This window comes from Lithobates pipiens, unplaced genomic scaffold (assembly GCF_037356315.1).
Source record: "Lithobates pipiens isolate NorthernLeopardFrog02 unplaced genomic scaffold, aLitPip1_a1.2 Scaffold_28, whole genome shotgun sequence".
NCBI lineage: Eukaryota > Metazoa > Chordata > Amphibia > Anura > Ranidae > Lithobates > Lithobates pipiens.
Genome location: NW_027507789.1, coordinates 175,029,124 through 175,051,640, shown reverse-complemented (window position 1 = coordinate 175,051,640; position 22,517 = coordinate 175,029,124). Strand labels below are relative to the sequence as shown.

At 44.1% G+C, this 22,517-nt stretch overlaps 1 protein-coding gene across 1 annotated transcript in view; it reads right to left on the bottom strand.

Moving 5' to 3' along the window:
• The window catches only part of ERCC6L (ERCC excision repair 6 like, spindle assembly checkpoint helicase), a 33,046-nt gene extending 18,583 nt beyond the window's left edge, over positions 1–14,463 (bottom strand). The window contains exons 1-2 of the mRNA XM_077459963.1: positions 14,314–14,463; positions 2,513–2,578 (exon numbers count right to left, since the gene is read on the bottom strand). Of these exons, the coding sequence (XP_077316089.1) occupies positions 2,513–2,578; positions 14,314–14,390 (143 nt within the window). The 5' untranslated portion in view covers positions 14,391–14,463. The remainder of the gene's footprint in view (positions 1–2,512; positions 2,579–14,313) is intronic.
• Between the last annotated feature and the right edge of the window lie 8,054 nt (positions 14,464–22,517).

Genomic DNA, 22,517 nt, shown 5'->3' with positions numbered 1-22,517 from the left:
TCCATCCCTGTGTGTGTGTGTCCATCCATCCATCCATCCATCCCTGTGTGTGTGTGTCCATCCATCCATCCATCCATCCCTGTGTGTGTGTGTCCATCCATCCCTGTGTGTGTGTGTCCATCCATCCCTGTGTGTGTGTGTCCATCCATCCATCCATCCCTGTGTGTGTGTGTCCATCCATCCATCCATCCCTGTGTGTGTGTGTCCATCCATCCATCCATCCCTGTGTGTGTGTGTCCATCCATCCATCCATCCCTGTGTGTGTGTGTCCATCCATCCATCCATCCCTGTGTGTGTGTGTCCATCCATCCATCCATCCCTGTGTGTGTGTGTCCATCCATCCATCCATCCCTGTGTGTGTGTGTCCATCCATCCATCCATCCCTGTGTGTGTGTGTCCATCCATCCATCCATCCCTGTGTGTGTGTGTCCATCCAGCCATCCCTGTGTGTGTGTGTGTCCATCCAGCCATCCCTGTGTGTGTGTGTCCATCCATCCATCCCTGTGTGTGTGTGTCCATCCATCCATCCCTGTGTGTGTGTGTCCGTGCAGCCTTGTGTGTGTGTCCAGCCTACCTGTGTCCCGAGCCGCCGTCCCGAGCCTCCTCCGTCCTTCCAGGATCGCCGCTCTTCTCGGCGGCCATTCTAAAATTCAAAAGCCGCGCCTCCGCCTTCGCCTGTGATAGGCGGAACACTGAATTTCCCAGCAGCCTGTGTTCCGCCTATCACGGACATCGTCTCATCCTCGTCCGTAGTACGAGGATGAGCGGATGTCCGTGATAGGCGGAACACTGACTGCTGGGAAATTCAGTGTTCCGCCTATCACAGGCGAAGGCGGAGGCGGAGGCACGGCTTTTGAATTTTAGAATGTCCGCTGTCTGTCTGCTCGATACGCTGATCGAGCAGTCAGACAGCGGTGACTCGAGTATAAGCCGAGGGGGCACTTTCAGCCTCAAAAAAGAGGCTGAAAATCTCGGCTTATACTCGAGTATATACGGTAAATAGAAAAAATAAATAAATCCATATATATCCTTGAGCATCTGTGGGCATAAGACTAAGTCTCTCAAAGACTTCAAGCAATACAAATCTGCTCTCCACAAAGTCACTTCTTGCCTCCACACAGCCATGCAGACCTATTTTATCACGCTCATTAACACCTTTTCATCTAGTCCCCATCAACTCTTCAACTCTTTGTCTTCCACTGCCTCCCCCACCAACTCACTCACTTCATAAATAAGATTGACCCCAGTTCAACAGGTACAATTTGACACTCCCCTTATTCAAACCTGTTAAACTCCTTTCTAACACCCACCCAACCACCTGTCCCCTGGGGGTCCTATTCCCTCTCAAAAATACTACGGTCACTCTCTCATCTTCAATCTCTCCTTCTCTTCCAGCATCTTCCCAAAGGCTGTAAAACATACACATATCACCCCCCCTTCCCCGACTTCTGTCAAGAGCAATTGCACAACCATCCACCCATCCCCACATGCCAGGGTGTGCCAAGTGTTATCCTGGACTCTGAACTCTCCTTTTGACCCCACACCCAATCCCTTTATAAAGCTTGCCGCCTCAAGCTCCACAACATCTCCAAACTACATCCCTTCCTAACCAATGTAACCACAAAGTTCCTGATTCACTCTCTGGTTATCTCTCGCCTTCACTGAGACTCCCTTCTCATCGTCTTACCTTTAAATAGACTATCCCCCCTTCAGTCCATCATGAATGCTGCTGCCAGACTCATCCACCTTACAAACCGCTCAGCATCTGCTACCCCTCTCTGCATTGGCTGCCATTTGCCCAACTAAATTAAATTCAAAATACTAAACAATAAAAGTTACAAAGCCATCCACATTACTAGCCTAGTCTCAAAATACCAACCTAATCGTCCTCTTCATTCCTCCGGCTCTCTAGCTCCCTCATCGCCTCCTCCCATATTCACCTCCAGGACTTCTCCAGAGCCTCTCCCATCCTCTGGGATTTCCTACCTAAATCGGTCAGACTATCTGCAAATATATCTACTTTCAGGCAATCCCTGAAAACTTCTTCCGAGAAGCCTACCCTGCCTCCAACCTAATAACTGCACATTTATTTTCTTCATTAGCTCACCCCCCACAGTTATTAACCTACGTATCATGTGGCCCTCCCTCCTAGACTGTAAGCCCTAATGTTGTAAAGCACTGCTGAGAGGGCTGACATCTTTCGCTGGCCTTCCTTCGGGTTCGCAGCTGCATGTGGCCGGGGGCGCGACAATGTCACTCCCGTGCAAGCTTGTGGAGCCGCCGTTTATAGCACAGGCTCTGAAGGCCCGGCACTGTATGCTGGACCATCAGAGTGCATGCACCGGTAATGTCACCGGTTGCATGCACTCTGAATATTTCCTAAACTGTGCAAGTTTAGGAGATATTCACAGTATCTACAGGTATGCCTTACTATAAGCTTGTCTGTAAGTACAAGTGGTAGAATAGGGTTTTATTACCACTTTAAGGACCTTCATGCATTGCTCGCAGTTACCTTTCGTATTTGTCGGCAATCTCCGGGTCCTCATTCTTTGCTCCCTCCATGGCTTTGATTACATATCTGAAAAATAAGACAAAAAGTATAAAAGCTGTGCCAAAAAGAAAAAAAAAAAAAAAAAATCGCAAACGACATTACAGAAATGACAGCCCTAATAAACACATTCTAAACTATTGTTTATAAATGTGATCTGGATTACTAGGGCTCCAGGGATAACCTTTGCAGCCCTGTACCCCATTGACTTTTCCACGGAACAATGACTACATAGCACAGACCTACCTGGCTGCATTTCTAGGGAAAAGAAATACAGTGGTAGCTGTTGGCTTGTGTTGTGAATGACTGTTCTGGGTCCAAAAAAAACAAGCTGGCAGATAATACTCTTTCAAACTACTAAATGCAGACCCACCTGCCTACTATTCAGGGGAAAGGAAAGAGCAGTAGCTGCCTGCTTGTATTTTGGGCTTGTGTTTTCCTGAATGACGACAATAGTCTCCAAAGTGCCATCATTCACAGCACAAGCCAGCAGCTAATACAGTACTCCCTCTCCCTGGAATAATGGGCTAGGGTGGGGATTGGGGCTTCAGTAGAGTTTCCTCTGTGCATATAGGAGATACAGCGCTGCAAATGTTTTCTCCTTGGTGTACAATGTCACTGTCAATTCTCCTCTGTGTACTTGGTGATGATGGGGAGATCCATGCACCACTATGAAGTCCCAGCAAATATTCCTAAAAAGACAAAAAAAAGTGACCATCAACATCAGCCAGGAAACAGAAATGTTGTGACAATTGGGGAGGTGGCTTAATTGCCGCGTTGAACTCCAACACAGGAATGCCCATAAACTGGGTTTTAGCATGTGGTGGAGCACAGCCAGATTTGTTCATATTGTCACAGATCAGAATGGGAAAGTGTCACATGCATGGGGGACCCAATTTGAATGGACATGCACCATTTTTGCAATGCACTGCAATGTAATGCTTTACCATGTGTTGCAATGAATATCTGTTGGCAAGCTGCATTAGGGTACCATTAAGAATGAATGGCACCGCAGTGCAAAATGTGTTGCAGTAATGCATAGACTAACGTGCACAATGCCACACCCAAAAATATGAACTGACCTAAATGGCTGACACGCAAGGACAGGGCAATCCTATTTTCTATAAAACATCACATTCCACAACTGAAAGTGAAAGTAAACCAACCATTATAGCTGAAATTCGTCACATTTCTCATTAGTTCTGTCTTAAAGTGGGGTTCCACCCTAAAGTGGAACTTCCGCTGATCGCAACCCTCCCCCCCTCCGGTGTCACAGTTGGCACCTTTCAGGGGGGAGGGGGGGTGCAGATACCTGTCAAAGACAGGTATTTACACCGACTTCCGTGCATAGACTCCCACGGGAGTCTATGCCTCTTCCTGTCCCTGCGCGCTGTCTGCTGGGACACACACGGGTCCCAGAGACAGCGCAGACAATTCCTATTGCGCTACGCGACTCGCGCAGTAGGGAACCGGGAAGTGAAGCTGCAATGCTTCACTTCCTGATTCCCTCACCTAGAATGGTGACGGCAGCAGCCGAGAGATCGATCTGCCTCGCTGGACCCCGGGACAGGTGGAGCTGCACGCAGAAGGTTTATCTTACTGCTTGGAAGGCAGCAAGATAAAGTAGAGCTGCATGATTAATCTTCAAGAATCATTCACAATTTTTCCCCTTTGCGAATCACAATTCTTGTGTTTTTTTTTTATTCTTCGTCAATAGAAAGGAGGAAGAAGAAGAAAAAAAAGAAAGAAAAAAAAAAAGTCTGCCAAAATCAGAACATTCTTAACCACTTGCCGACCGCCGCACGACGATATACGTCGGCAGAATGGCACGGGCAGGCATAAGGGCGTATATATAAGTCCCTGCCTTCCCGCGGGTGGGGGGCCCGATCGGTCGGCATTCGTTCGGGAGCGATCCCGGACGAGGGGACGGCCATTCATTCATGGCCACCCCCTCGCGATCGCTCCCGACGAATGGAAATCCTTCGTGACATCACTTCCTCTCCTGTAATGTAAACAGGAGAGGAAGTGATGTATTCTCTCCTCTGTCGGTATTTTTCGTTCCGGCACCGAGGAGAGAGCATCGGTGAGTTGCACCAACACACCACACATACAGTAGAACATGCCAGGCACACTCACACCCCCCCTTTACCCCCCGATCACCCCTGCCCCCCCCAGTCACAGTGACACCAATTGCATTTTTTTTTTTTTTTTGCATTGGTGTCATTTGTGACTGTAATAACTGTTAGGGCAGTTAGGGTTAGCCCCCTTTAGTTCTAATGTGCCCCCCTAACCCCCCCAATAAAGGTTTAACCCCGTGATCACCCCCCGTCGCCAGTGTCACTAAGGCTGGGTTCACATTGCAGCGGTTTATGAGAACGGATGTGATTCGCACTGCAGTGCAAATCACATCCGATCTCTGTGCGATTCGAGTTCAGCCATACAGATAGTATGGCTGAATTCGTGCCGCATCCGCCGCAAATTCGCACGGGACCCTTTTTTTGGTCCGCAGCAGAATCGGATCGCATGGGTGTTCACACCATGCGATCCGAGTTTGCAGATCGCACTGCGATATGCGAACTGATCTGGGGGTGTCATTAACATTTCACTGACACTCCCAGCAGTTCGCATAGGGCAGTGTGAACTGCCGCCGGGAGGCATGCGATGCGGGAACCCGCCGCGGATTCGTGGCGTTCCCGCATCGCTCCAGTGTGAACCCAGCCTAATAAGCGATCATTTTTCTGATCGCTGTATTAGTGTCACAGGTGACGCTAGTTAGGCAGGTATTTAAGTTCGCCGCAGCTTTTTATAGCGCCAGGGACCCCCATATACTACCGCATAAAGCCCCCTGATTGCCCCCTAGTTAACCCTTTCACCAGTGATCACCATATAACGGTTACAGGTGACGCTGGTTGGTTAGTTATTTTTTTATAGTTTCAGGGCACCCGCCATTTATTACCTAGTCTCACTAGTGTACCCCTAAATTTAGGGGTGTCTACTTTCCAAAATGGGGTCATTTGGGGGGGGTTTGTGCCATCTTGGCATTTTATGGCCTTCAAAACTAACGCCCTTAGAAAGCCTGAAGGCGGTGCTTGGTTTTCGGGGCCCCGTACGCGGCTAGGCTCCCAAAAAGTCCCACATATGTGGTATCCCCGTACTCAGGAGAAGCAGCAGAATTTATTTTGGGGTGTCATTTCACATATGCCCATGGCATGCGTGAGCAATATATCATTTAGTGACAACTTTGTGAAAAAAAAAATTAAAAAAAAAGTTTGTAATTTTCCCGCAACTTGTGGCAAAATATAAAATATTCCATGGACTCAACATGCCTCTCTGCAAATAGCTTGGGGTGTCTACTTTCTAAAATGGGGTCATTTGTGGGGGTTTTGTGCCATCTTGGCATTTTATGGCCTTCAAAACTGTAATAGGTAGTGAGGAGTGAAGTCAAATATTTACGCCCTTAGAAAACCTGAAGGCGGTTCTTGGCTTTCGGGGCCCCGTACGCGGCTAGGCTCCCAAAAAATCCCACATATGTGGTATCCCCGTACTCAGGAGAAGCAGCAGAATTTATTTTGGGGTGTCATTTCACATATGCCCATAGCATGTGTGAGCAATATATCATTTAGTGACAACTTTGTATAAAAAAAAAAAAAAAAAAATTTTTTTCGTCATTATTCAATCGCTTGAGGCAAAAAAATAAAATATTCAATGGGCTCAACATGCCACTTATCAATTTCCTTAGGGGGTCTACTTTCCAAAATGGGGTCATTTGGGGGGGTTTTTTACTGCCCTGCCATTTTAGCACCTCAAGAAATGAGATAGGCAGTCGTAAACTAAAAGCTGCGTAAATTCCAGAAAACGTACCTTAGTTTGTAGATGTGACAACTTTTGCGCAAACCAATAAATATACAGTTATTGACTTTTTTTTTTACCAAAGACATGTGGCTGAATACATTTTGGCCTAAATGTATGACTAAAATTGAGTTTATTGGATTTTTCTAATAACAAAAAGTAGAAAATATCATTTTTTTTCAAAATTTGCGGTCTTTTTCCATTTATATCGCAAAAAATAAAAATCGCAGAGGCAATCAAATACCGTATATACTCGAGTATAAGCCGAGATTTTCAGCCTCTTTTTTGAGTCTGAAAGTGCCCCCCTCGGCTTATACTCGAGTCATCGCTGTCTGTCTGCCCGATCAGCGTGTCGAGCAGACAGACAGCGGCCATTCTAGGATTCAAAGGCCGCGCCTCCGTCTCCGCCTTCGCCTGTGATAGGCGGAACACTGAATTTCCCAGCAGTCTGTGTTCCGCCTATCACGGACGTCCTCTCATCCTCGTCCGTAGTATGAGGATGAGCGGACGTCCATGATAGGCGGACCACTGACTGCTGGGAAATTGAGTGTTCCGCCTATCACGGACATCCGATAGGCGGAACACTCAATTTCCCAGCAGTCAGTGGGAAATTGAGTGTTCCGCCTATCACCGACGGAGGCGCGGCTTTTGAATCCTAGAATGGCCACCGACGAAGAGCTGCGGGACGGGCCGGGACGCAGGCCGGGACGGGACGCAGGCCGGGACGCAGGCCGGGACGGGACGCAGGCCGGGACGGGACGCAGGCCGGGACGGACACAGGCAGGCTGGACACAGGTAGGCTGGACACAGGTAGGCTGCACGGACACACACACACACACACACACACGGATGCATGCACACACAGGGATGGATGGACACACACGGATGCATGGACACACACACACACACGGATGCATGCACACACACAGGGATGGATGGACACACACACACACACGGATGCATGGACACACACACACACACACGGATGCATGGACACACACACACACACACGGATGCATGGACACACACACACACGGATGCATGGACACACACAGGGATGGACCACACACAGGGATGGACAGGCATGTCTCACCCTCGGCTTATACACGAGTCAATAATTTTTTCCAGTTTTTTGGGGGTAAATTGGGGACCTCGGCTTATATTCGGGTCGGCCTATACTCGAGTATATACGGTAAGATTCAAAAGAAAGCTCTATTTGTGGGAAGAAAAGGACGCAAATTTTGTTTGGGTACAACACTGCATGACTGCGCAATTACCAGTTAAAGCAGCGCAGTGCCAAATTGTAAAAAGACCTCTGGTCATTTACCAGCAAAATGGTCCGGTCTGAAAGTGGTTAATCAGTTGAACTAAGTGTAAACATTGTAATAATTTGTCAATGGAATAGACTGTGTAAATGAATTAAGTTTAACCACTAAGGCCCCTTTCACACGGGACGGATCCGTAATGATCCACCCCGTGATGATCCGCTTGCTCAGAGGGGATTGCTCCGTTTATCCCCGCTGAGCCGGCGGATGACAGAGCGGACCCGGCACACTGCAGGGACTGCCCTGCCAGCTCTCCTCTATGGGGGAATCGGATGAACACACATGCATGCGCGTATGATTTCACTGGCCGTTTTTTTTTTTTAAAGTGGGTTTACAACCACTAAAGGCCCACTTACCTTTTTCGCTAGGTTGTGCTCAAGATACTCCCTTGCCCAGCTAAACTAGCTGTGGTTTGCACCACTATCTTATTTTCTGATGTTATCAGGAGCCAGCTGTGCCTTGTGGCCAATCCAATGACGCACCATGAGGTCCACCATCCTCTAGATGCTGGCTGTAGGCTGATGCTTTCTGGTATATCTGGCAAGCATAACCAAGAGGGCTGCTGGAGTGGGCTACATGGCATTCCTGCTTAAAGAGAGGTTCCACTCTCAAGTGGAACTTCCGCTCAACGGAACCCCCCCCCCCTCCGGTGTCACAGTTGGTACCTTTCAGGGGGGAGGGGGGGTGCAGATACCTGTCTAAGACAGGTATTTGCACCCACTTCCGGGCATAGACTCCCACAGGAGTCTATGCTTTTTCCTGTCCCGCCGCGCTGTCTGCTGGGACACACACACACGCGGACCATTTTAATTGCGCTGTAGGGAACCAGGAAGTGAAGCCGCAAGGCTTCACTTCCCGATTCCCTCACTGAGAAGGGCGGAGGCAGCAGCCGAGCGATCGATCAGCCTCGGCTGCCGACATCGCTGGACCCTGGGACAGGCGAGTGCCCATTTATTAAAAGTCAGCAGCTGTAGTATTTATAGCTGCTAGCTTTTCATATTTTTTTTTTCAGTGGACTCCCTCTTTAAGGCAACCATGGAGGCAGAGCTAGGTATTCTCAGAATGCAGAGGAGGAGGGGCAAACTGCTCCCTGGGTAGTAAAGTCTGCTTTAAATAAGAGCAGCTTTCATTATGTGGAATTACAAGACAGTTAGCAGTTGCATAGCCATGCAAGTAAGCTGTATGGTCCTGTGCTGAATAGCAATGGGCAGAGTGGCAGTTTCTATTCATACCCTGAGCACACGCCTAGCATGGTGATCAAACTGTTAACCCCCCATCCCCCCAGCCCGACATCCCTTTTAAACAGGTCTATACACACAAGGGGCAGGAAGGACTGGCCAATCACATGACCACTGATTGGCCGTTAGTGTGGTCATATGAACAGAAGCCAATACCACAGATTCCTGATCCATAGGAAGAGTTGTCTGACAGACCAGTCACTGTGCTGGGACCAAGCAATGAACGAGCTCATAGCACAGAATCCTCAGCTACCCCTGGACATAAGTGTGTGGATGCTAAGCCCACCCTCTTTAGGGTGACAAAAGACCAAAGACGTTCCCAGCCGCTAGTAACAATCAATAGCTGGCAGGATGGGCATCTGATCGTGTGACCACTAGTCAGTGGCGGTCCACTCATTCTCATCCCCTAGGTGTGTAAAGGAGCACTGGGGCTGAATGGGAAAGTGTCATAGGGAGCCCTGCCTGCTGAACCCAGAGAAGCCTGTGAGCTGCTCGATGCCATCAGAAACATGGTGTCACGGGATGGAGCAGTGAGAGAAGCCAAGAGGATCTCAGCGGGGCAATGCTGGACCTGTGAGTATTAGTATTAGGGAGATTCACCCTATTTGTCCTGTTTACCATTATTACTGTAAAGTGAAAGGAAAAACCCCACCTTTTGGATCATCAAAACAGTAAAAGAGGGGGAATCTTCCAATGGGGTCACTAGTTCTGGTGACACCCCAAGGATTCCCTCACATTGGAGAGATTTCTTCCCACCTCCTCTTTTGGCTATGGGACGGGAAGTGAAGGAAAATCTCCCTAAAAGGGGACACAGATGGGAATATATATATATTTTCATATTCCTTACTCTAAAATGGGGGGAAAATAAATAAAGTTTTGCATTAACCACTGCCCCCAAAGTACTTTGACAGGTTCAGGCAAAGCATTGTACCCATGTGTTGCTGCCTTCCTCCAAATTTAGGGAGTGCACATACACGCCCCCAGCGATTGTACACAGCAAGAGTCTATAATCAAGTCCCAGCCAATGATTTGTGGTGGGGACCTGCTGATCGGAAGTATCCAATCACAACCCAGAGCCTGGTATTGACAATCAACACACAGGGAACAATCTCCGTTTTTCGTGGAATGGCGATAAACGTTGGCACTTAAAAATCTCAACTGAAGATGTTTAAAAATTTCTACAGGTTACATGTTTAGAGTTAGAGGTCTAGTGTTAGAATTCCATATGCGGGTGAGACTTACGTATGCATTTGCTTCTGTGCACGAGCTTGGCAGGACGGGAGCTTAAAATAAATAAGAATTTTTTTTTTTTTACTTTTTTTATATCAATTGGGTCACTTTTATTCCCATTACAGGGAATGTAAACTTCCCTTGTAATAGAAAAAAAAAAACACACACGACGGGACCTCTTAAATGTGAGATCTGGAGTCAGAGACCTCAGATCTCACAATTACACTTAAATATAATTAAAAAAAATAAAAATAAAATAAAGGCGCCCCCCCCCCCCCTCAAAAAAAAATAAAAAATTCCCCTTTTAAGACCATTGGGGGAAGTGACGTTTGACGTTGCTTCCATCATCCAATGTTATGGAGCCGAGCAGGGGTCCATCTTCCCCTTGAGCCAGTGAGGGGTGCGGACTCGATAGTCTCTGCCACTACCAGCAGCTCTGCTAAGAAGCGGAGACCACCGAAGTGCAGCCAGGGGCCCCCCTCCCGCCACTGATAAAAGTGATCTTGCAACGATTCGCCGCAGAGACCACTCTTAAAGAGAAAAACACACGCTATTCCTGAAAATATCGAGATTATGGCAGGTAGCTGCTGCCATAACGATATTTAGCTGTAAAGTTCCGATGTACAGGTACGGCAATTTGCGCAAAGTGGTTAAGGAGAATTTCTCCCTCTCCATTTATCATATTTGCCATTATTAAAAGTGAAAGTAAAAGAAAAATCACAAATTTTGAGTTGTTCCCAGAAAAGTAATAGACAGGAAATCTTCCAATGGAGACACTAGTTACGGTGACCTGGGGGTCCCCAAGGAATTCACCTAATTTGCAGGGATTTCCTCTCACTTCCTGTTTGGCTATGGGACAGGAAGTGAAATCTCCAAAATATGACAGATGGTGAAAAAATAAATAAATAAATCACAGCGGTTATAAGCCTCCCTTGCTCCATCTAAAACGAAAAAAATAAAAAAGTTTTGCCTATAGTTCAACTTTAACCACTTGCCGACCGCCCAACGTATGTACCTCCTACAGGTAAAAATCACGTACCTACACGCGATCGCCTCTTCCGGGTCCGCATGGCCAGAGATTAACCCTCACTGCAACTGGACACAACGGGAGCCAACCAGCGGTTCTGGTGAACCCGAAGTCTGCCGGGACCCACCAATCTTTCCCAACAGAGGCAATACGGCGGTCAGCCTATGTAAACAAGGCAGATCGCCATTATGCTAGGAGAGACAGAGCTAAGCAGCAACACGGATCTGTCTTCTCACAGTTAGAGCACTCCCTAGGAGCACATTTAACTCTTTGATCGCCCCTGATGTTAACCCCTTCCCTGCCAGTGTCATTAATACATTGCCAGTGCATTTTTTTTTTTATCACTGTATTGGTGTCACCAGTCCCCATAAAGTGTCACTTAGTATCAGATTTGTCAGCCGCAAAGTCGCAGTCGTGCTCCAGACAGCGGCAAATACTGTCCGATGTCCACCACATTCCTCACTGTCTCACACTTCTACTAGCCCGCTTCTCACCTGTTCCCCCTCCATCACATCCATATCTGCCACCATCTCTCAGGCAATTCTAACCCCACATCGGTCACTGACCCAAGTCATTAACTCTCCTACCACTCCAGAATACTATTTGACTCTGCCTAGCTGCCTTAGCTACACTTTAACCACTTCAATACCGGCACTTTTACCCCCTTCATGCCCAGGACAATTTTCAGCCTACAGCTCTGTCGCATTTTGAATGACAATTGCGCAGTCATGCAACACTGTACACAGACTATTTTTATCATTTAGTTCTCACAAATAGAGCTTTCTTTTGGTGGTATTTGATCACCTCTGGGGTTTTTATTTTTTGCTAAACTAAAAAATACTGATATTTTAAAGGAAAAAAATAAATAAAAATGTTTATTTCCGCTCTAAAATGTTGTTCTCGCCTTCACTGATGGGTACTAATGAGGCAGCACTGATATGTAGAATTGATGGGGACTGATAGGCGGCACTGATGGGCATTGACAGGTTTTATTGATGGGCAATGATTGGCACTGACAGGCGTTTCTGATGGGCACGGTTTGTGGCACATCTGATGGGGCTGTGCTGATAATCAGCACAGACCTCCCCTGACACGGAGAGATGCCAATCAGCTCTCCCTGCCAGCACGAGCAGAGGAAAGCCGTTTACCGGCACTTCCTGGTTCACACTGATTGGTCAGAGATGATCACGTGGTAAGGAGCATCCGTGCGCTGCAGGCGCACACCGGCATGTTATCCTGCTGGACATCATATGACGCCCAGGATAACAGAACTACTGCCCGGCCTTAGTTCTGCTATAGGCCGGGCGGGAAGTGGTTAACCCAGTACAAAAAAAAAAATCCTCCCATCCCTTTAACATAACCTTGTTGTATATGAAAAATAAAATATGCCAATTTGTACCTATATCAGAGCATCTCCCGGCACTCACCGCTGCCTGGCTGACAGCTCCAGTGGGCGGGGCCAAGTAGTGCTGCTGATACAACCTGGAGAGGAGGCGAGAGCCAAGGAGTCACAAGAGCCGCTCTAATACAAGTATAGGTCAGCATTTTTTTTTTTTTTTTAATATAACAGACACACAAATTGTTATGTTACAGGGGGATGGGAGGATTATTTTGTAGTTATGATAGCAGGAATCGGGCACTGACATGAGTGGGGAGAGGAGAGCTGCAGATGAGAGAGGCATATAAACTGACTACAGTGTCAGCGCTCAGCATCCATGATAAACCGTGGTCAGTTTATGAGGGGGGGGGGGGGGGGGGGGGGGGTTGGGGTTAGGTGATAGAAGGGGGTCAAATGACACCGCGCAAGCACTGTGCTGTATAACATGCTTTAGCCTCAGTGCACATTGCCAAATCGGCAGCTATTGCCAGTAATGGCACCTTCCGATTCAGTGCCACACCAACTTTGAGTAAAAAAAGGCAGTGTTGAATAGCAAACTATGGCCTGGCCATGAAAAGGGGTAAAGCTGACGTGGTTAACGCTCTTCTCGCCAATAATCATACCAGCAGTGATGGGAGAAGGTCAGATGCACCCCCATACCCGGGGGGGCAGCAGCTATTTCTAGGCTGGGGGGGGGGTCACATGCACCCCCATACTCAGGAGTAGCAGCGTTTTCCAGGGCGAGGGGAGAAAGGGGTCACATGCACCCCCATATCCGGCGACTAGATTCTATTTCTATGATTGTGGGGGGGGGGTCAGATGGACCCCCACAAACGGGGACTAGCATCTATTTCTAGGATGGGGGGGGGGTCACATGCACCCCCACACAAGAGTAGCAGCGTTTTCCAGAGTGAGGGGAGAAAGTGGTCACATGCACCCCCATACACGGGGAGTAGCAGCTATTTCTATGATGGGGGTGGGTGACATCAAACCCCATACCAGGGGAGTAGCACCTACTACTAGGATAGGAGGGGGGAGGTCGCATGCAGCCCCATACCCGGGGATTAGCAGCCATTACTACGATGGTGGGGAGGTCACACGGGTAGCAACTATTTCTAGGATTGGGGGGGGGGGTCGTAAGCACCCCCATAGTGACATGCACTCCCATCCCCAGGGAGTAGCAGCTATTTCTACAATGGTGGGGGGGTTATATGCACCCCCATACCCGGGGACTAGCAGCCATTTCTAGGATGTGTCACATGTACCCCCACACTCAGGAGTAATAGTCATTTCCAAAGTGAGGGGAGGAGGTCACATGCACCCCAATACTCAGGGACTAGCAGCCATTTCTACAATGGGGGGTCACATGCACCCCCATACCCGGGACTAGCAGCCATTTCTACAATGGGGGGAGATCACATGCACCCCCATACCCGAGACTAGCAGCCATTTCTACAATGGGGGGGGTCACATGCACCCCCATACCCGGGAGTAGCATCCAGGATGAGGAGTGTAGTTGATTCACCACAGAAAGGATATGACAAGAGAACCTGTCACATCCTCATGAACGGGCAGAGCAACCAATCAGAATCCATTATAAACCGGCCTGACTGCAGCACAGTGGACGCTGATTGGTTGCTGTGGCACCGTGTACTTAACATGTAGCTGCAAATATTCTGCCTGCCCCCGCTTATAACAGAGTCCCCACAACATGTCACCTCTCCTGTTGCTCGGTATTCTCCAGGTCCGGCGAAGAAGCGGAAAAACTCCAACGTCCCGGCTCCACACACGCCATGGTGAAAGGAGGAAGAGACCGAACAACACTGCCCGCGACTATTCAAACCCGCCTCCCATAATACACCGCACGGAGGAGGGGACGGACGGCGTGTATAGGAACGGGGCGGGGATTGTGGGCGTATGTTACTAAGGTGTCTGTCTGCGGTGTGGAGCTTCACGTTTGACAGGAAGCATTAGATCTCCAGCTACAGCCATTCGTTGTTTGTTACAATAAAGTTTAATAAAAAAGAAAAAGTGGAGCTCCGCAGCCAGAAGCATTATGTTGGCTGCTCTTGATTCACAGTGCGCATGTGCGTTCCTGTCAGAAGAGCCAGACAAAGCTGTGTAGGTGTGTGGACTTCATATAGTCGCTATGCTTCACGGAGAGCTGATTTCTAATAGAATGAACACACGTCACGCTCTGCACTTTTACCCCTCTCTTGCTTCCCAGGCCAAATTTCAGATCTGTCAATGTGATCATTTTATAGAGCTTTCTTTTGGTGGTATTTAACCTCTCGCCCTCCAGAAGATTTCATCACCAGGCCATTTCTTGGGGTGGGAGGTGACAAAAGCTGACAACCCCACAATCAGCCAAAACATTATGACCCCTGTGATCAGCTAAAACTATGATCACTCCATGATCAGCTAAATAATTTACGACCACCCCATTATCAGCCAAAACGTTATGACCACAACATGAAAAAAAAAAAAATAATAATTAGAAAAAAAAATGTTGAAAAGAAAAAATAAAAATTGTTGAAAATAAAAAAATTAGAAAAAATATTTTTTTGAAAAAAATTTTCGGGGAAAAAAAAATTTGGGGAAATTTTTTTTTGAAAAAAGAAAATCATTATAATTTTTGAAAAAAAAAAATCATTATAATTTTTGAAAAAAAAAATCATTTTAGAATTAAAAAAAAAACATTTATGAAAATGAAAAATATATTTTTTTTAAAAAATCTGTTTGTAAAAAAAACATTTAAAAAAAATTATTTTTGAAAACTAAAAATATCATTTTTGAAAAATATGCTCTTTCAGCTAATGATGGGACTTCAACTTTTGTACTACTATTTATACTGTTTAAAATATTAAGCTTTTTAACACTTTTCACAGTTACTTCAGCCACTCCAACCACACAACAGTTACTCTAGCCACTCCACCCAGTTACTCCACCCACTCCAGTAGGTGGAGGCAAGAACACTTCACACAATTTCCCCAGAAATGGTAGACTTTTCTAGTTATTATTATTATAGCTAAATTTAACACTCCTCCTAGACATGTGCAAAAGGAAAAAAATTTGTTTAGTTTCGTTTTAATTTGTTAATTAATTAATTTTGTTTAGTTATATTCGTTAAATTCATTAAATTCGCTTTCGTATTTCGTTTAGTTTTCTACCGAATTCGAAAATATTTCTACCGAATTCGAAATGATTTCATCATGATTCGAAATTATTTCAATCGCATTCGAAACTATTTCAACCGGATTCGAAAATATTTTGCGACCCGAATTTAGGGCCATGTATCTCGGGGTCACTTGGTGTTTCTAGCTATAAGTGACCCCGAGATATGTGGCCCCAAATTCGGGTCGCAAAATGTAATTCTCTGCTGCAGAAAAGTACTTTCATATTGCCCATATCTGGGGTCGCTTGGTGGCAGGTGACATGGCAAGTGGACAATCCACAACTTGGTCACATGGCACTCGTGGCCGGTCACATGGCACTCGTGTCAGGTCACGTGGCACTCGTGTCAGGTCACGTGGCACTCGTGTCAGGTCACGTGGCACTCGTGGCCGGTCACGTGGCACTCGTGGCAGGTCATGTGGCACTCGTGGCCGGCCACGTGGCACTTGTGGCAGGTGTCGTGGCAAGTGGACAAATACATTACACAACTTTTGGCAAGTGGACAATGACATACAGCATATGCACTTGCCTTGTGATCGACATCTGTGACTTCTTTAATCAGGCATGCTGACAACTTCATTGATACCATAAATATAAATGAAATAAGATGTATGTGTGTTTTTTTTGCACTGGTACACTGCAAGTATGAAAAGTTGATGTGACAGATATATATAAGTAAGTATAAGTAATTAACCATCTTCCAAAATTTCTAATTCAAATAGAAAAGATTAGAACAGAATAGAAAAAAAAATATAATTTAATAGAATAAAATACAAAGAATATACAACCATCTTCTGAAATTCAAATTTGAATAGAATAAATTTGAATTTTGAATAGTATGAATTCAAATTTTTAAATGAATTAATTTTAAATTTGGATAGAAAAGTCTATAATAAAATGGAAAATAGACTAGAAAAACTATATAACAGAACAGAATAGAATATATTATATTTTATTCTGTTCTGTTCTATTGTTTTTCTAGTCTATTCTTTTATATTCTATTAAAATCTTTTCTATTAAAATCGAAATCATTATATACTAAATTCGAATTTCGGAAGATGGTTTTATATATATATATATATATATATATATATATATATATATATATATATATATATATATATATATATATATTTCCGACATTTGAATTTCGTATAGAATGAATTTCGAATTTGAATAGAAAAGATTAGAATAGAAATAGAGAATAGACTAGAACAATAGAACAGAATAGAATATAGATACTATCTATTTCATTTTTAATTTTTTTGCAGATTACCATTTGTTTTAATAAGATCTCCTGCAGACTATTAGCATCTATTTCATTTTTTTGCAGATTTCCTGCAGACTATTAGTATCTATTTCGTTTTTCTCCAGATCTCCTGCAGACTATTAGCATCTATTTCATTTTTTTTTGCAGATCTGCAGACTATTAGCATCTATTTCTTTTTTAGCAGATCTCATGTAGACTATTAACAGCCATTTCACTTATTTTTTTTGCAGATCTCCTGCAGACTGTTAGAATCAATTTCATTTTTCTTTTTTTGCAGATTACTATTTATTTCCATCAGATCTCCTGCAGTATATTAACATCTATTTAATTTTTTTGCAGATCTCCTGCAAACTATTAGCATCTATTTCATTTTTATTTTATTTTTTTTGCATTAGAACAGCCATTTCCTTTAGATATAGATGCTAATAGTCTGCAGGAAATCTGCAAAAAATGAAATGAATGTTATTATACTGCAGGAAATCTGATGGAAATAAATAGTAATCTCCAAAAAAAATGAAATTGATTCTAACAGTCTGCAGGAGAAGTGAAATGGTGTCAGGTCACCTTGAGGCGAGGTGACAGGTGCACACTGTAGGATCAGGAGTGCACCGCAAGGTTGTGGACCCTTGACTGACTGCTGCAGACAGGGGACAGATCCCAGGGGGGTTAGAGCGTAAGATTCCCTGGGGCGCGGAGTCTAAGAGCCAGCAGGTGTTCACCAGCGCCTCTGGTGGTGAGGATGGACTTGGCTGCAACTGGCTCCAGGTCGCGACCCCCAGGGTCCCCCAGCTCACACCCACAGTAGGAAACAGGAGGATAGGGATGGTGAGGGAAAAAGCCAAGGTCGGGGCCACAAGCAGACAAGAATATTTGGGGACACGCCAAAAGGTCAGGATCACAGGCAAACAGGGATAGTCAAAACACGCCAAAGTCGGTAACGGAAAACAGTAGAAGAGCACACGGCAGGAAACAGGAAACTAACACACAAATGAATACACAATGGTTGATCAGCACTGATGGCCTGCAGTGCACAGGTTAATATAGGGCTCCCTGATAGGGCCTGGGGTGGAGCAATGCTTAGAGGAGAGGTTATAAAAATCACCAGGTGGAAGTGGCTGGCCTCTTAGTCTGAAGACATGAGGGGAGGTAAGCAAACACAGGAAGGTCACTGCATAACCATGACAAATGGCTGTTAGTCTACAGGAGATCTGCTAAAAAAAATAGATGCTAATGGTCTGCAGGAGATCTGGTGAGAAAACAAAATAGATACTAATAGTCTGCAGGAGATCTGCAAAAAAATTAAATAGATGCTAATAGTCTGCAGGAGATCTTATGGAAACAAATAGTAATCTGCAAAAGAAATGAAAAATTAAATAGATAGTATCTATATTCTATTCTGTTCTATTGTTTTTCTAGTCTGTTCTCTATTTCCATTCTAATCTTTTCTATTCAAATTCATTCTATACCAAATTCGAATGTCGGAAAGAAAAATATATATATATATATCATGGGGTTGTCATGCATAGAATGCATTAAGGTGAAAAAACATTTATCTTTACAACTCATATAAGAGAATCGAGAAACCCCCTGGGAGGCCCATCAAGTGGAATGAACTCACCTTTTTCAAGATTGGGAGAATACATCGACCAATTTCTAAAACCCCTGGTGCTTAAAGGGAAGTCATACCTAAGGGACAGTATGCAATTAATAAATGAATTGCAACATGTTACAGGGGTCAATGAATGTCTCCTCACCACCATAGATGTGAACTCACTGTACACCAGTATTATCCAGAAGGATGTCCTGGATGGAGTTGAAAAAGCCTTACATGAGGACACCAACCTCAGACAAAAACAAATAAGTTTTATTCTTGAAGGTCTTAAATTGACAATGGAGAGCAACTATTTTTGGTATAAAAAGGACTCTTGTGTCCAGACAAAGGGTGTGGCCATGGGGGCTAGATATGCCCATAGTGTGGCCTATTTATTTATGAACATGTGGGAGGAAAGATATATCTATAGGAGAAGACGTCCAGAAATAAGATTCTAACGAAGATACATCGATGATGTGATTATCCTGTGGGAAGGAACAACTGAATCTTTTCAGAATTTCTTAGAAGAAATTAATCAGAACAAATACGGAATCTCCTTTACTGGTTAATGTGACCAACAACAAATAGACTATCTGGATCTTCAATTTTTTAAAGAAAATTATGAATTACATACCAAAACTTTTTTTAAACCCACAGACCGCAATGGGTATATACCGGTCTCTATCTGCCACCACCCAAAGTGGAAGGAAAACATACCTAAAGGTCAACTAATGAGACTACAGAGAAATTGTTACAATCTGGAAGATTATAGTGCACAAGCAGAGATTCGAATCAAGAAGTTCTCAGATAAGGGGTGGCACAAAGAATCTATGATGAAACTGAATGCGGAGATAATGAATATGGATCAAAATTCCTTACTGGTTAAGAGGAACGAGAATACATGTACCCACATGGATTTTGCATTCATTACTGGTTTTAATAACCAATATCAGTCTATTGAACACATCATCAGGAAATATTGGCCGATTCTGAAATCTGATAGGACTCCAGCAAAGATACTTATAAAAAAAACAAGATTCATCTATAATAAAAAAAAAGCCCCTACTCTTAGAAATCAGTCGGTTCAACGTCATTGACCCACCCAGAACTATTAAATTGTTTGCAGGGATGAAGGGTTTCTATAGGTGCCAGAGGTGTTTACCCTTTCGAGTTAGTAAGAAGCAACCAAAGAAAAAAGAAGTCTTCAAATCTAGAACTGGCAAAGAATATCAAATCAGGGAACTTATCACCTGCAATAGTACCCATGTAACATACATAATTGAATGTCCCTGGCGCTTACAATATGTGGGCAGAACCACTAGGACTCTCTGTGTAAGGATTAGAGAGCACATAAATAATATAAGGAAAGGCTTTCCCAAGCATAATCTCTCTAGGCACATTGATAAATTTCATCAAAGAGACCCCTCAGGATCAATCTTTTATGGAATAGACCTCATTAATGACCATTGGAGAGGGGACAACAAAAAGATACAGGTGTCTCAGAATGAGACTAAATGGATCTATTGTTTGGGGTCTTTAGTGCCAAGGGGTTTAATCATTGATATCGACCTCAACTGTTTTTTTATCTAATTTCTAAATTCCTGTATAATGTGCTATATCCCCCCCCCCCTGAAGTTCTGATTGATTATTGTATTTCCATCTACCTCTTAGCCCTTGTACACACGGTCAGATATTCCGATGGACAATGTCCGATAGGACCGTGTTGTCAGATAATCCGACCGTGTGTGGGCTCCATCGGACTGTTTCTGTCGGAGTATCCGACGGACCAAGTTTTCCAGCTGGGCTATAAAATTTTCCGACAATGATCCGATCGGACTTTGTCCAATTGTGTGTAGAGAATTCCGATTGGGCAAAGTGCCACGCATGCTCAGATCAAATTCCTAGACCAAAGCTATTGGCTACTAGCCTGAACGTAGTCCCATTGTAAAAAAATTACGTCATCACGTTCTGCAAGAACGAATTCTCCGACAACTTTGTCCGACCGTGTGTATGCAACAGTTTCGGACAAAATCCATCGGATTTGGTTGTCAGAATGTCCGACCGTGTGTACAAGGGCTAATACATACCACCATTTTGGACTCATTACTATCCAGCACTCTCTGATTCTCTCTTCCCTTAGGGATGCCCACGACCACAGATGTGTTTAGCCTCTTGACATTGAGTTCAAGACATTTAGGTCTTCTATATTCACCCCCGCACATGACTGAGTGGGTTCTTATACCACCCAACACCCCCTGATCTTTTCCTCTATACGGGTACATACGAATATTTATAGGCTTATCTGCCCTGACATGGATGTTAATTCCACCCCTGGTCATACTTTAGGTATAGAATTTAGATTGGATACTTTAATGCACATAGTTGTGTTCTTTGTTTTTATATTCTTACCCCATAGATATTTAATACATGTATATAGATTTTATCTTGATTTTTGAATGCACCCATTAGACACATCTATTTCATAATATGATTTTGAGTATTTTTTATTATCATTTATGCAATTTTTTCATCTATTAATTTAATATAAAAGTTGGTAAATATATATATATATATATATATAGTGTCTTTAACAATCATCTTCATCCCAGTTATTCATATATATATATATATATATATATATATATATATATATATGTATATTTTTATACATTTAAAATTATATTGCAGAGCATATTGTATAATATATTAGATATATATTTTTTGTATTGTTACAATCACAATAGCACTAAAGCATCTTAATGAAGAGATTAGCACTCTCTCCACTAGATGGCAGTGTTACTATATATACTGTATACTATATATATATATATATATATATATATATATATATATATATATATATATATATATATATATATATATATATATATATATATATATATATAGACATAATTTTATTTTTGTCCTTTACATACTTCTTAGTAATTGATTTGTACACATATACCTTTTATATAAATCTATTCATTTTCCTCTATTGATCATGCCCTAATCCCTTGCCGATTTTATTATATTTTATACTTTAAGGTTTACTTGGTAACATCTGCATTGTATGTTTGCGGGATGGAAGCTTGTTGCTGTATGCAGTACCAATATCCATCACATGATGCATCATGGCTGTTTTATTTTGTTTATTTTCCCCACAACCAGTGAATATGTTTTAATGGGCAATGCGTGGTGGTGTACTGTGCCTTGGTTGTGCCCTCCCCCCCCCCATTGTAATTTGGCATAATTGCAAGCGGCTACAATGATACCTCCATCCGCTATATAAGACGTAGGGTGTATCAAGATCGCCGCAGCTCAGATGATGTCTTATGACGAAACGCGTAAGACCGGACTTGGTACGCACTACGTCACTTCCGGCTTCTCTCGACAAGGCCTGTGGAATGCACACCGTCCAGACCCCCCAGATTGTTTCATTTACAGATATCTTTTTTATGGCTACCAGATCAATTGGAGCTCCCCATTTTTTAAACAAGGATCTATTGCATATATATTTTGTGGATACCCAAATGTTCCAAGCTCGTAGTGGAGGGAGGAGGACACCACTAGTGGAATACTAGGAGTCTGTTTACACCTCACTATACGCTACTCACCCCAGGAGGGACCCAGCTTCCAGGTGGGGATTCGATTGCCCATACCAGGCAGTGGAGGAGGAAATATCCTGGATATTGGGCCACCAGGAATAGGAGTATACTTTACAGGGGTAAGGTGCTCTGGTGAGTGCAAATACGAGAGGGGAGCACAGAATAGTCACTTATATACCTCTGGCACTGGAATTAATGATAGACTGTCACCATTTTTTGAGTTTGCACCAGTCACTTTTGGGGGTTCATTTTTTGATACATGGACACTACTTTATTCTTCTT